At 41.8% G+C, this 12,593-nt stretch overlaps 1 protein-coding gene across 5 annotated transcripts in view; it reads right to left on the bottom strand.

The window, feature by feature from the left end:
* The window catches only part of KMT2B (lysine methyltransferase 2B), a 496,236-nt gene that overhangs the window by 79,980 nt on the left and 403,663 nt on the right, over positions 1 to 12,593 (bottom strand). For all 5 annotated transcript variants that reach the window (XM_033963412.1, XM_033963411.1, XM_033963413.1 and 2 more), the window contains 3 exons: positions 9,091 to 9,169; positions 8,662 to 8,822; positions 8,361 to 8,579 (listed from right to left, as the gene is read on the bottom strand). In XM_033963412.1, coding sequence (XP_033819303.1) covers positions 8,361 to 8,579; positions 8,662 to 8,822; positions 9,091 to 9,169 — 459 coding nt within the window. The remainder of the gene's footprint in view (positions 1 to 8,360; positions 8,580 to 8,661; positions 8,823 to 9,090; positions 9,170 to 12,593) is intronic.

The following is a 12,593-nucleotide window of genomic DNA, read 5'->3' as shown; positions in this document are numbered from 1 at the left end:
CAAGTTTCACATGCCTCAAGAATGACTCATTGCTATAAATGACCTCTTCCCTCACCACATCAAGTTCGGAGGAAATCATTCTTTGAATCTACCTTCACGTTTCAAAGCCCTAAAATTTGGAACTGCCTCCTGACCTGCTTAAATCAGACATCCTATTTAGGAAGGTGCTAAAACACATCTGTTTTCATTAGTCTTGCTATGATTCATAATGTCTATGTTGCTAACCTTATTAATCTTATGTAAGCCATAATGATTCCCAATTGACATTCGCTGAGTATAAGAAACAATATGGTATATAGTATGGTAAATGACTCGATATGAACGCATTTCGGCCTTATGGCCTGCATCAGGAGTCTCAATGTATCTCTTGCTGATGCAATCCTGGGCAACAAATTGTGCTCAAAGTAAAAAAAGTGCAATTTGGTGCCCAGGTTTGCATGCAGCAAGAGATACATCTTTACAGACTTTTGTTTCAAGACATATTATACCGTACTTTTACTGTAAGCTGCACAATTTAAACAAACAAATAGAAATACATCAAGACTTCTGACGCAGGGCATAGAGCTGAAACACATTCTCTTCGAGTCATTTAGGTTTGAACAATAAAGTATTATAAAACTTGGCAGTCATCTTCACTGTGTTCATGCTAAAAAGATTTGTGCTTAATTGTTGCACCAATTATTGTTTTAATTCAGTAAAAAAAAAACCCCCACAAGATTGAAAATCTATATGGGAAACCAAATCAGAATAGAAAAAATGTAACTGTGCACTGGAATGCTAACTGCTTCCTGAGGCAGACAAAAAATTACTGCACTGCAAATAACTTTTTGATGTAAAAGACACAAAGGGCTAGATTTGTTAGTGTGCTAATACAATTAATACATGCTGTTAGTACATGGACCTGTAGTAAAGCACCTGTAGAAGATGTTCTCTGATCACAGCAGGACTATGTTCTCACATGTGGGCGACGCCATCCATAGAACCCAGCACTGACAGTCAAAAATGTATGTCACTTTAAAACGGACTTTCCATACTGTACATGTGCTGGTGCCTTCCTGCCCGATGTCGGCTCATGGGACCATACGTTCAGTAACATTACATTACATTAGAGATTTCTATTCCGCCATTACCTTGCGGTTCAAGGCGGATTACAAGAAAGATAAAAAACGGAGGGTTACAATGGAAGAACATTTGTCCTTTCTAGAGAGATAATGAGTAGGTAATGTAGTTTCTGTGTGGCGGGAAGAGGGAGGGGGGAACATAGTAACATAGTAGATGACGGCAGATAAAGACCCGAATGGTCCATCCAGTCTGCCCAACCTGATTCAATTAAAATTTTTTTTTTTAATTTAATTTAATTTTTTAATTTTTCTTCTTAGCTATTTCTGGGCAAGAATCCAAAGCTTTACCCGGTACTGTGCTTGGGTTCCAACTGCCAAAATCTCTGGAAGGAAGGTAAAGTTTGAAGTTAGGGCTGTTTCAGGAATTTCTTGAAGAGTATAGTTTTTATTTCTTTTCTGAACGTCTTGTAGTCTGTTTTCCAAGTTTTATTTAAAATCTGATATACCGCTTAAAAAAAATTGTCTAAGCAGTGTACAAGGTCATAGCTATTAAAATTAAAAGGGAAGACATTGGACAATAAGACTTAGATGACATAGAAAACAAGAGTATTAAGGGAGAAGTACAATTCGTAATAGGAAAGAGAGACATAAAAGGTCAACACAAGAGGAGGGGAATACTGTGTGCAATTCTGGAGACCGCATTATCGTAAGGATGTGCTGAGACTGGAGTCGGTTCAGAGAATGGCCACTCGGATGGTCTCAGGACTCAAGGATCTCCCATACGAGGAACGGTTAAACAAATTGCAGCTATACTCACTCGAGGAGCGCAGAGAGAGGGGGGACATGATCGAGACGTTCAAGTATCTCTCGGGCCGCATAGAGACGGAGGAAGATATCTTCCTCTTCAAGGGTCCCACGACAACAAGAGGGCATCCGTGGAAAATTAGGGGAGGGAAACTACGAGCTGACACCAGGAAATTCTTTTTCACAGAAAGGGTGGTTGATCGCTGGAATAGTCTTCCACTACATGTGATCGAGGCCAGCAGCGTGCCTGATTTTAAGGCCAGATGGGATCGTCACGTGGGATCTATTCACAGGGCAAAAGAAGAGGAGGGATCTATTCACAGGGCAATGGTAGGGGAGGGACATTAGGGTGGGCAGACTGGATGGGCCTTGGCCCTTATCTGCCGTCTATTTCTATGTTTCTATGTTTCTATGTTTGTTCTTGAAGTCTAGGTAGGTCTTTAAGTTAGTTTTAAATCTGTCCATTGGAATTTCCTCCTGGAGATGAGAGAGCAAGATGGAAAGGTTGTGAGAATGTGTGTGTGTTGGCCTCAGAGAACACATGCTACAGATGAGTAACAATGTTTTCTCCGAGGACAAGCAGGCATTATATTCTCACATGTGGGACTCCCTAGCTGCCAGGATCATGCCTCTGAGAAGAGGGTTACTGTCATTTACCATGAGCCTGGCGAAACTAAAAGGGTAAGAGGGAAGTTGGCATCTAAGTGGAGAATACATTTTGCAGAATTGCTTGACTGAACTGACTATCCTGCCTGGAATGATTCTCCAACAAAATTGGGAAGTGATAATATGAATTGAGAATCAGGTGGCTGTTTTACAGATGTCCTCAGTGGAAGTGGAATTTAGATGAACGACTGAAGTTGCCATTGCTGGAACTTTATGTGCAGTGACATGGACTTCAAGCGTCAGCTCAGCGTGAGTTTAGCAAAAGAAGATATAGTCCATTAGCCATGCAGAGATGGTTGTCTTGAACTCCAAGTTTGTTTGGATCAAAGAACAGGAATAGTTGAGTGGACATTCTGTGAGGTTTGGTATGATCTAGTTAATAAGCAAGTCTAATCAATGTGTGGAGTCCTGCATCCCCACTGCGAGAATGTAGTCTTTGAAAGAAGACAGGGAGATGAAAATTAGATGAAATTCTGAGATGACCTTCGGGAGGAAATTTGGATGCGTATCAAGAACATAAGAAGTGCCTCTGCTGGGTCAGACCAGAGGTCCATCATGCCCAGCAGTCCGCTTGCGCGGTGGCCCAACAGGTCCAGGACCTGTGTAGTAGTCCTCTATCTATACCCTTCTATCCCCTTTTCCTTCAGAAAATTGTCCCCCCAACTGTGGAACTCTATACCACAATACATCAGAGATGAAAAAGATCTCTCATCCTTTAAAAAAATCCTAAAACTAATCTTTTTAAAGATGCTTTCACCATATCTCTCACTGACCTGAAAGCATAAGCTTACTTTTCTTTCTTTTATTCTTTTTAACATTTTTGAATTTTTTACCCTTCCTCTCGTTTACTTTCCCATTGTTTTTCAACTCTAACAAAGAATTTTAACTTTTCCCCCCTACCCCCCCCCCCTCGATTCATGTTAGTCTTATTTCGTAAGTCTGAAATTATTTTAATATATTCACTACCCTTCTCTTATAAATTGTACATCGCTTAGGAAATTAAATAAGCAATTCATCAAACACTAATAAAAACTTGAAACTTGTCCAATCCCTCGTTGAACCCTAATACCGTACTCTGTCCTATCACGCCCTCTGGAAGCGCATTCCAGGTGTCCACCACAAGTTGGGTGAAGAAAAACTTCCTAGCATTGGTTTTGAATCTGTCCCCTTACAACTTTTCTGAATGCCCTCTTGTTCTTGTAGTTTTCGAAAGTTTGAAGAATCTGTCCCTCTCCACTTTCTCTATGCCCTTCATGATCTTATAGGTCTCAATCATATCCCCTCTAAGTCTTCTCTTCTCCAGGGAAAAGAGCCCCAGTTTTTCCAGTCTCTCAGTGTATGAAAGGTTTTCCATACCCTTTATCAAACGTGTCGCTCTCCTGTGAACCCTCTCAATTATCACCATATCCTTCTTAAGGTACGGTGACCAATATTGGACGCAGTACTCCAGATGCGGAACGCACCATCGCCCGATACAACGGCAGGATAACTTCTTTTATTCTGGTTGTAATATCCTTCTTGATTATACCTAGCATTCTATTCGCTCTCTTGGTGGCCGCTGCGCACTGTGCCGATGGCTTCATTGTCTTATCCACTATTACCCCCAAGTTCCTTTCTTGGGTACTCTCACTCAATAATATCCCTCCCATCGTATAGCTGTACCTTGGATTTTTGCTTCCTACATGCAATACTTTACATTTCTTTACATTGAACTTCATCTGCCATCTCGTCGCCCACTCCCCTAGCTTGTTCGGGTCCCTTTGTAATTCTTCGCAATCCTCTTTAGTCTGAGCACCACTAAATAGTTTGGTGTCATCTGCAAATTTTATTATTTGGCACTTCATCCATATCATGGTAGAATGTTGTATAAGGTAGATCTGATACAAGTACTTGAAGTTCACTGACCCGGTGTGCAGATGCGAGAGATATTAGGAAGACTACTTTCCTAGTGAGATGCTTGAGAGATGAAGTCAAGAGTGGTTCAAATGGAGGCTTCATTAGAGTGAAAAGTATAACATTAAGGTCCCAAGTAACAGGAGGCAGCTTGAGAGGTGGCTTGGTATGATAAAGGCCTTTCATGAATCTGGAAAACATAGGATGTACAGATAATGGCATTTTATCCTGTGATTTATGAAAAGAACTAATAACACTGAGATGCACATAAGAATAGCGATACTAGGTCAAAACCAATGGTTCATCTAGACCAGTATCTTATTTCCACAGTGGCCAATCCAGGTCACAAATAACTGGCAAAAACCCAAATAGTGTCAACATTCCATGTTAACGATCCCAGGGCACGCAGTGACTTCCCCCATGTCTGTTTCAATAACAGACTATGAACTTTCATCCAGGAACTTATCCAAACCTTTATTAAAACTAGCTACATTAACTGTTCTTTTACCACATGCAATGGTTACATTCCAGAGCTTAAATATTCTCTGAGTGAAAAAAATATTTCCTTCTATTGGTTTTAAAAGCATTAGTCTTTGTAATTTTTGATGAAGTAAAAAAAAAAAAATCAATCCAGGTGTACCCATTCTACACCACTCAGGATTGTGTAGTCTTCAATAGTATCTCCCCTCAGTCGTCTCTTTTCCAAGCTGAAGATCCCTAACCTTTAGCCTTTCCTCATATGAGAAGAGTTCCATACGTTTTATCATCTAGGTCGCTCTTTGAAACTTTTCTAATTCCGCTATATCTTTTATGAGATATGGTGACCAGAACTGAATTCAATACTCAAGGTGAGATTGCACCATGGAGCATTATACCATTCTTAGTCTTATCTTCCTTTTCTAATAATGCTTAACATCATATTTGCTTTTTTGGCCGCCACCAAACATCGGGTGGAAGGTTTCAGATCTTTTTCTTGGGCTCTGACCCCCAACATGGACCCTAGCATCCAGTAGCTATGATTTGGGATATTTTTCCCAATGAGCACCACTTTGTATTTCTCCACATTTATCTGCTATTTGAACATCTGGTCTTCCAATTTCCCAAGGTCTTCCTGCAATTTTTCAGTCTGCATGTAACAATTTTGAAAGGTTTAGCATCATCTGATTTAATCAATTCACTTGTTATTCCAATTACCAGATCATTTATAAATATGTTAAATAGTACCGGTCCTGGTACAGATCCCTGCGGCATTCCACTATTTACCCTCTTCCATCGAAAAAAATGGCCATTTAACCCTACCCTCTCTGATTTCTATGGGAATCCAGACCCAAGTCGCAGCTTGACTGTCTGACATTGCTATGTGGATGTCTTGATGCCATCTAAAATTAAACATGACCAAGACTGAACTCCTTATCTTTCTTCCTAAACCTGCTTCTCCCCTTCCTCCATTCTCTTTCAGTAGATAATACTCTCATCCTTCCTGTCTCATCAGCTCGCAACCTTGGAGTCAACTTTGATTCTTCTTTCTCCCTCTGTTCGCATATCCAACAGACCACCAAAACTTGTCGTTTCTTTCTATACAACATCACTAAGTTCTGGACCTTCCTTTATGAACACATTGCAAAGACCCTCATCCACACTCTCATTAGAGAAGGACACGGGGAAAAAAATTTGTCCCTGCCCCGCCCCGTCCCTACGACCACCATCCCTGTCACTGCCCTGTCAATAAAGATACTGACTAACAAAGTACAACCCTAACTTATTCAAAATAAAATATGCACAATACAGATTATTTATACTAAAATAGAAAAGTAACTGTAAACCTTACTTTATAAAAAAAAAGAAAAAAATCCACCTATCATAATAATTTTGAAAACTATTAAATATTGTATTGTTTAAATAGATAAGTTTTAAAATCTTTCTGAAATTGATGGTAAGTGAGGGCTGGAGTAATAAGAGCATTCAAACATGAATTCATTACTCCTGCTTGAAAAGCCAGAGTCCTATCTAAAAATTTCTTAAAACGGCACGCTTTCGCTGAAGGGAAATAAAACCAACCGGTTCTACGTATATTTTTTTACATTTAAAAAATCTAAAATGAACAACAAGATAAGATGGAGCTAACCCAAATAAAACTTTCTAGCAAATAAATGGCTTTTTACAATGACAGTTGTGATTTTTCTAAGGGATTTAGGTACTAAGCATTTTTCCTATGCACAATGGGAGAAAACCTTTAGCATATCTGGCTTCAACTCTTCTGTTTACAGTAGGATTGATCTGAAACACAATCTTGTGCTATCCCAAGCCTGTCTATACTAGGGATTGTTACAACTGAGGATACATCTAACTACTATGGTTTTCAGGATACCCACAATAAATGTGTATGAGACAAAACTAGATGTACTACTCCAGCACATGCAAATCTCTTTCATAGAAACATAGATAGAAACATAGAAGATGACGGCAGAAAAGGGCCACAGCCCATCAAGTCTGCCCACCTCAACAACCCTACCCCCTTGAATTTACCCCCCTAGAGATCCCACATGTGTATCCCATTTCCTTTTAAAATCCTTCACGCTGCTGGCCTGAATCACCTGAGGTGGTAGTTCATTCCAACGATCGACCACCCTTTCGGTGAAGAAGAACTTCCTGGTGTCGCCATGAAATTTCCCGCCCCTGATTTTCAGCGGATGGCCTCTTGTAGCAGAGGGGCCTTTAAAAAAGAAGATATCATCTTCCACCTCAATACGGCCGGTGATATATTTAAACGTCTCTATCATGTCTCCTCTCTCTCTACGTTCTTCAAGTGAATATAGCTGCAATTTATTCAGCCTTTCTTCATACGGGAGGTCTTTGAGTCCCGAGACCATTTTGGTGGCCATTCTTTGAACTGACTCAACTCTCAGCACATCCTTTCGGTAATGTGGCCTCCAGAATTGTACACAATACTCCAGATGAGGCCTCACCATGGATCTGTACAATGGCATTATAACTTCAGGCTTCCGGCTGATAAAACTTCTTCGGATGCAACCCATCATTTGTCTTGCCTTTGATGAAGCCTTCTCCACTTGATTGGCAGTCTTCATGTCTTCGCTAATGATCACCCCCAAATCACGTTCCGCCTTGGTCCTAACTAAGGTTTCACCATTTAGTGTGTAAGTTTTGCATGGATTCCTGCTGCCGAGGTGCATGACCTTACATTTTCTAGCATTGAAGTTTAGCTGCCAAGTCGAGGACCAATGTTCCAATAGAAGTAGGTCCTGCGTCATACTGTCTGGTAAAGTGTTCTCGCTTACTATGTTGCATAGTTTGGCGTCATCGGCGAATAATGTGATTTTACCCTGAAGCCCCTGAGTCAGATCTCTCACAAATATGTTGAAGAGGATCGGGCCCAAGACCGAGCCCTGAGGTACTCCACTGATCACCTCCGACGTTTTTGAAGGGGCACCATTTACCACCACTCTCTGAAGTCTACTGTTTAGCCAATCACCGACCCATGTAGTTAACGTCTCTCCCAGTCCCATTGATTTCATCTTGTTCAATAGTCTGCGGTGTGGAACGCTATCAAAAGCTTTACTAAAGTCCAAGTAAACGACGTCCAGGGACTCACCCACATCCAGTTTCCTTGTTATATTCCTTGTATATTCATTGTAGATAGTCTAAAACCTGAATGGCTAGGTGCATCCTGAGGATTTGGTTTAGAACTATTGGTCTATACAAAGCATTTCTGACTCCAAAATAAAGAACACCAGAATATGCCAACCTAGGTATTAAATCCATTCATTCCCTACTTTTAGTTTAATGTCCTTTACAGATTTTTTAGAGATAAAGTTGAGATTCTTCTACTAAAACTGGGAATTAGGATAATATTGGAGCAGCAACTATTAGAAATAAAGATAAAACCATAAATTTATGCAATCACTCTTCACTGCTTACCTGGAGATGGGAGGGGACGAGAGGAGCCCCCCAATGGACGCCTGGAAGGGGAGTAGTTGGGTATTTTGATGCGGGCTCCAGAAAAGGAGCGAGGAGCCGAGGTGGCAGAAATGGGTTGTGGGGGAGGGATGGGTCCAGGGTTCTGAGAAGGAGAATGACGCTCAAGTGTGAGAGCACCTGGTGGAGCATCCTGAAATTGCTGGTCCATCAAGTGGGTGTCTGAGAGAGAAAAAGATAGAGAGGGTCAACATGGGAGTTGATGGTTACAGAAAAAAGGGGAAGTAAAATGAAGTTATCTTACCCAGTTGAATGGTAGGGCTGTGCGCTATGGTATGGTGTGTACACTGTTCTGCTGTGATATCTGGCTCTTTCTCCATCTCTGCAGGGCGGTGCTCCAGAATTCGGCACTTGTACCAACAACGCTGGCGGGCATCAACTGTGCTCCAATAGAGCCGTGAACATCTTCGAAGGGAAAAAGAACACTAAGTATAAAACAAGCTTGCATAAGTTCACACTGTCGAAGAAGAGAAGGTCAAAACTGACATGGGAATCCAGTAGAAAAAAGGAGAGCCACATTCATCACACAGCTGAAAGAGGAAATGATGAATAATAATAATAATAATAATTGGTGTGTGTGTGTGTGTGTGAAGATGAGAGGGGGTTTAGAGAAAAATGTCCCTGCATGCAACCAACTTTCCTCAGTTCAGATTCTGAGATGTACAATACTCACTGGTAACCAACAGGGAAGAGACTCCCTTCACAGGCGGACAGATCTGTCAGCATACCTAGGCTGTCTATCTTCATGGAACCTAAAGAAAGGGTTACAAGCAGAAATCAGCCACAGCAATCAGACTCTTAATTCTCAACACTTATATACTGTTTCCTTGGTAGGAGGTAGTGAGGTCAGATTCTACATGTTTCCATAATTTTTTGTGGTTGATCAGTTTGGTGCAATTATTTTCCAGTCTTGAGATTCAATAAAGTAGGACAAATTATATCTTATCTATTAATTCTCTTTCCTTTAGTTCTACCAGACCAGATCAGAACCTATTGGTTGTGTTCACTGACCAGCATATGGCGACAAAAGTTACAAAAAAAAAAAAAAAAAATCCTGTGTGTTTCCATCTGATAAGATCATCAATATTTCAAATAACAAAACAATGGACTACTCAAATTTAAATGGGACTTTTGGGCCAAAATATTGGCCCAAAAATGGGGGTCACAGTTTATATTCGTGCCAGTGCCCCTCTCCCAGAATTATTGCAGGCCACTGCCAAGCTCTGCACCTTGTCCCCCCTCCCTGCTCTGTCCTCGTACCTCCTCAGCCTATCCCTGGTGGCCCAGAGGTGCAGCAGGCAGGAGCGAGGTTACTGCGTTCCTGCCCCGCTGCTAACCTGGTCAATGGTGGCTGCCGCGAGATCAGGTTTCTTCAGCCGCTGAGCAGCACCGAGCAGGAGCGTGCTTTGGCACAGCTACTCAGCTTCTTGACTGGCAAGAATTCACAGGAGCCAGTCAGGAAGTCACCCAGTGCCAAGCAGCAGCACCAAAGCACGCACCTGCTCGGTGCTGCTCAGCGGCTGAAGAAATCTGATCTTGTGACAGCTACCACTGACCAGGTTAGCAGTGGGGCAGGAGTGTGGTAAGCTCGCTCCTGCCCGATGCACCTCTAGACAACAAGGGATTGGCAGAGGAGGTACAAGACAGGGAAGGGAGGGGGGACAGGGTGCAAAGCCTGGTAGGGAGAGGGGCAGGGTGCAGTGCCTGACAGGGGAGGGAGGGAAGGGGGCTGGGTGCAGTGCCAAGCAGGGAGGGGCAATTGAATATTAAGCCATCCGACTTATATTCGAGTCAACTATTTTTCCTCCTTTTGGGGGGAAATGGGGGGTCTCGACTTATACTCGCGTATATACAGTGTATTCAAGTATATATGATACTTGTTTTCTTTTTTTCTGATAACTTGTGATATTAATAGCATTCATCATAACATAGTAACATAGTAGATGACGACAGATAAAGACCCGAATGGTCCATCTAGTCTGCCCAACCTGATTCAATCTAAAACTGTTGGGGTTTTTTTTTCTTCTCCTCCTTAGCTATTTCTGGGCAAGAATCTAAAGCTCTGCACAGTACTGTTCTTAGGTTCCAACTACTGAAATCTTTGTCAAAGCTCACTCCAGTCCATCTACACCCTCCCAGCTATCGAAGCCCTCTCTAGCTCATCCTCCCCAAATGGCCATATACAGACACAGACCGTGCAAGTCTGCCCAGTTCTGGCCTTAGTTCTTCAATATTTACTATTATTTTCTGATTCTAGATCCTCTGTTTTCATCCCACGCATTTTTGAACTCCGTCACCGTTTTCCTCTTCATCACCTCTCTCGGGAACGCATTCCAGGCATCCACCACCCTCTCCGTAAAGAAGAATTTCCTTACATTGCTCTTGAGTCTCCCACCCCTCAATCTCAAATTATGTCCTCTGGTTTTACCATTTTCCTTTCTCTGGAAAAGATTTTGTTCTACGTTAATACCTTTCAAATATCTGAACGTCTGAATCATATCTCCCCTAGTCTCTCCTCATACGTCTTTTGTCGCAAACCTCCTATCATTTTCGTCACCCTCCTCTGGACTGCTTCAAGCCTTTATGTGTCCTTCACCAGATACGGTCTCCAAAACTGAACACAATTCTCCAAGTGGAGCTTCACCAATGACCTTTACAGGGGCATCAACACCTTTGTTCTTCAACTGGTTACACCTCTCTTTAAACAGCCCAGCATCCTTCTGGCAGCAGCCACCGTCTTGTTGCATTGTTTTTTCATCTTTAGATCTTCGGACACTATCGCCCCAAGGTCCCTCTCCCCATCCGTGCATATCAGCCTCTCCCCTCCCAACATATATGGCTCCTTCCGATTATTAATCCCCAAATGCATTACTCTGCATTTCTTTGCATTGAATTTTAGTTGCCAGATTTTAGACCATTGCTCTAACTTTTGTAGATCCTTTTTCATGTTTTACACTCCCTCCTCGGTGTCTACTCTGTTATAAATCTTGGTATCATCCGCAAAAAGGCAAACTTTTCCTTCTAACCCTTCAGCAATGTCACTCACAAACATATTGAACAGGATTGGCCCCAGCACCGAACCCTGAAGGACTCCACTACTCACCTTTCCTTCCTCCGAGCGACTTCCATTAACCACCACCCTCTGGCGTCTTTCTGTCAACCAGTTTCTAATCCAATTCTCCACTTTGGGTCCTAACTTCAGCCCTTCAAGAGCCTCCTATGAGGAACCGTGTCAAAGGCTTTGCTGAAATCTAAGTAAATTACATCTAATATATGTCCTCGATCCAGCTCTCAGGTCACCCAATCAAAAAATTCAATCAGGTTTGTTTAGCACGATTTACCTTTAGTAAAGCCATGTTGCCTCGGATCCTGTAACCCATTAAATTCTAGGAAGTTCACTATTCTTTCTATTCTATTCAATGACCTTGATGTATCATTTTAAAACAAATCTTAAAAAGGTTTATCTGTTGTAGAAAATTGTACTTTGGGCACAGAAAAAATTAACAGTTCCTAACCAGAAAAAAAGCAAAGTTACTGCAAATTAAAGCTGCCAAAAAACTCCAAAAATGAACACAATACTCCAAGTGCAGCCTCATCGATGACCTATATAGGGGCATCAACACCTCCCTTCTTCTGCTGGTTATTTCTCTTTCTATACAGCCTATCATCCTTCTGGATACAGCCACTGTCCTATCACACTGTTTATGTCTTTATATCAGAGGTGAGCAACTCCGGTCCTCGAGGGCCGGAATCCAGTCGGGTTTTCAGGATTTCCCCAATGAATATGGATTGAAAGCAGTGCATGCAAATAGATCTCATGCATATTCATTGAGGAAATCCTGAAAACCCTACTGGATTCTAACCCTCAAGGACCGGAGTTGCCCACCCCTGCTTTAGATCCTCAGACACAATCACCCCACTTTCTCCGTCAGTGCTTATCAGCCTCTCACCTCACAGAACATATGGTTCTTTCGGATTTTTACCACCCAAATGCATCACTTTGCACTTCTTCACTTCTTATATATAGTTGCCAGACTTTAGACCATTCTTCTAACTTTTGCAAATCCTTTTTCATGTTTTCCACTCTGTTACAAATCTTGGTATCATCCGCTAAGAGGCTAACCTTACTTTCTAACCCTTCAGCAATATCGCTCACAAACATATTGAACAGAATCG

Source organism: Geotrypetes seraphini, chromosome 11 (genome assembly GCF_902459505.1).
Source record: "Geotrypetes seraphini chromosome 11, aGeoSer1.1, whole genome shotgun sequence".
NCBI lineage: Eukaryota > Metazoa > Chordata > Amphibia > Gymnophiona > Dermophiidae > Geotrypetes > Geotrypetes seraphini.
The sequence above is the reverse complement of the archived record's forward strand: the minus strand, read 5'-3'. Positions and strand labels throughout refer to the sequence as shown.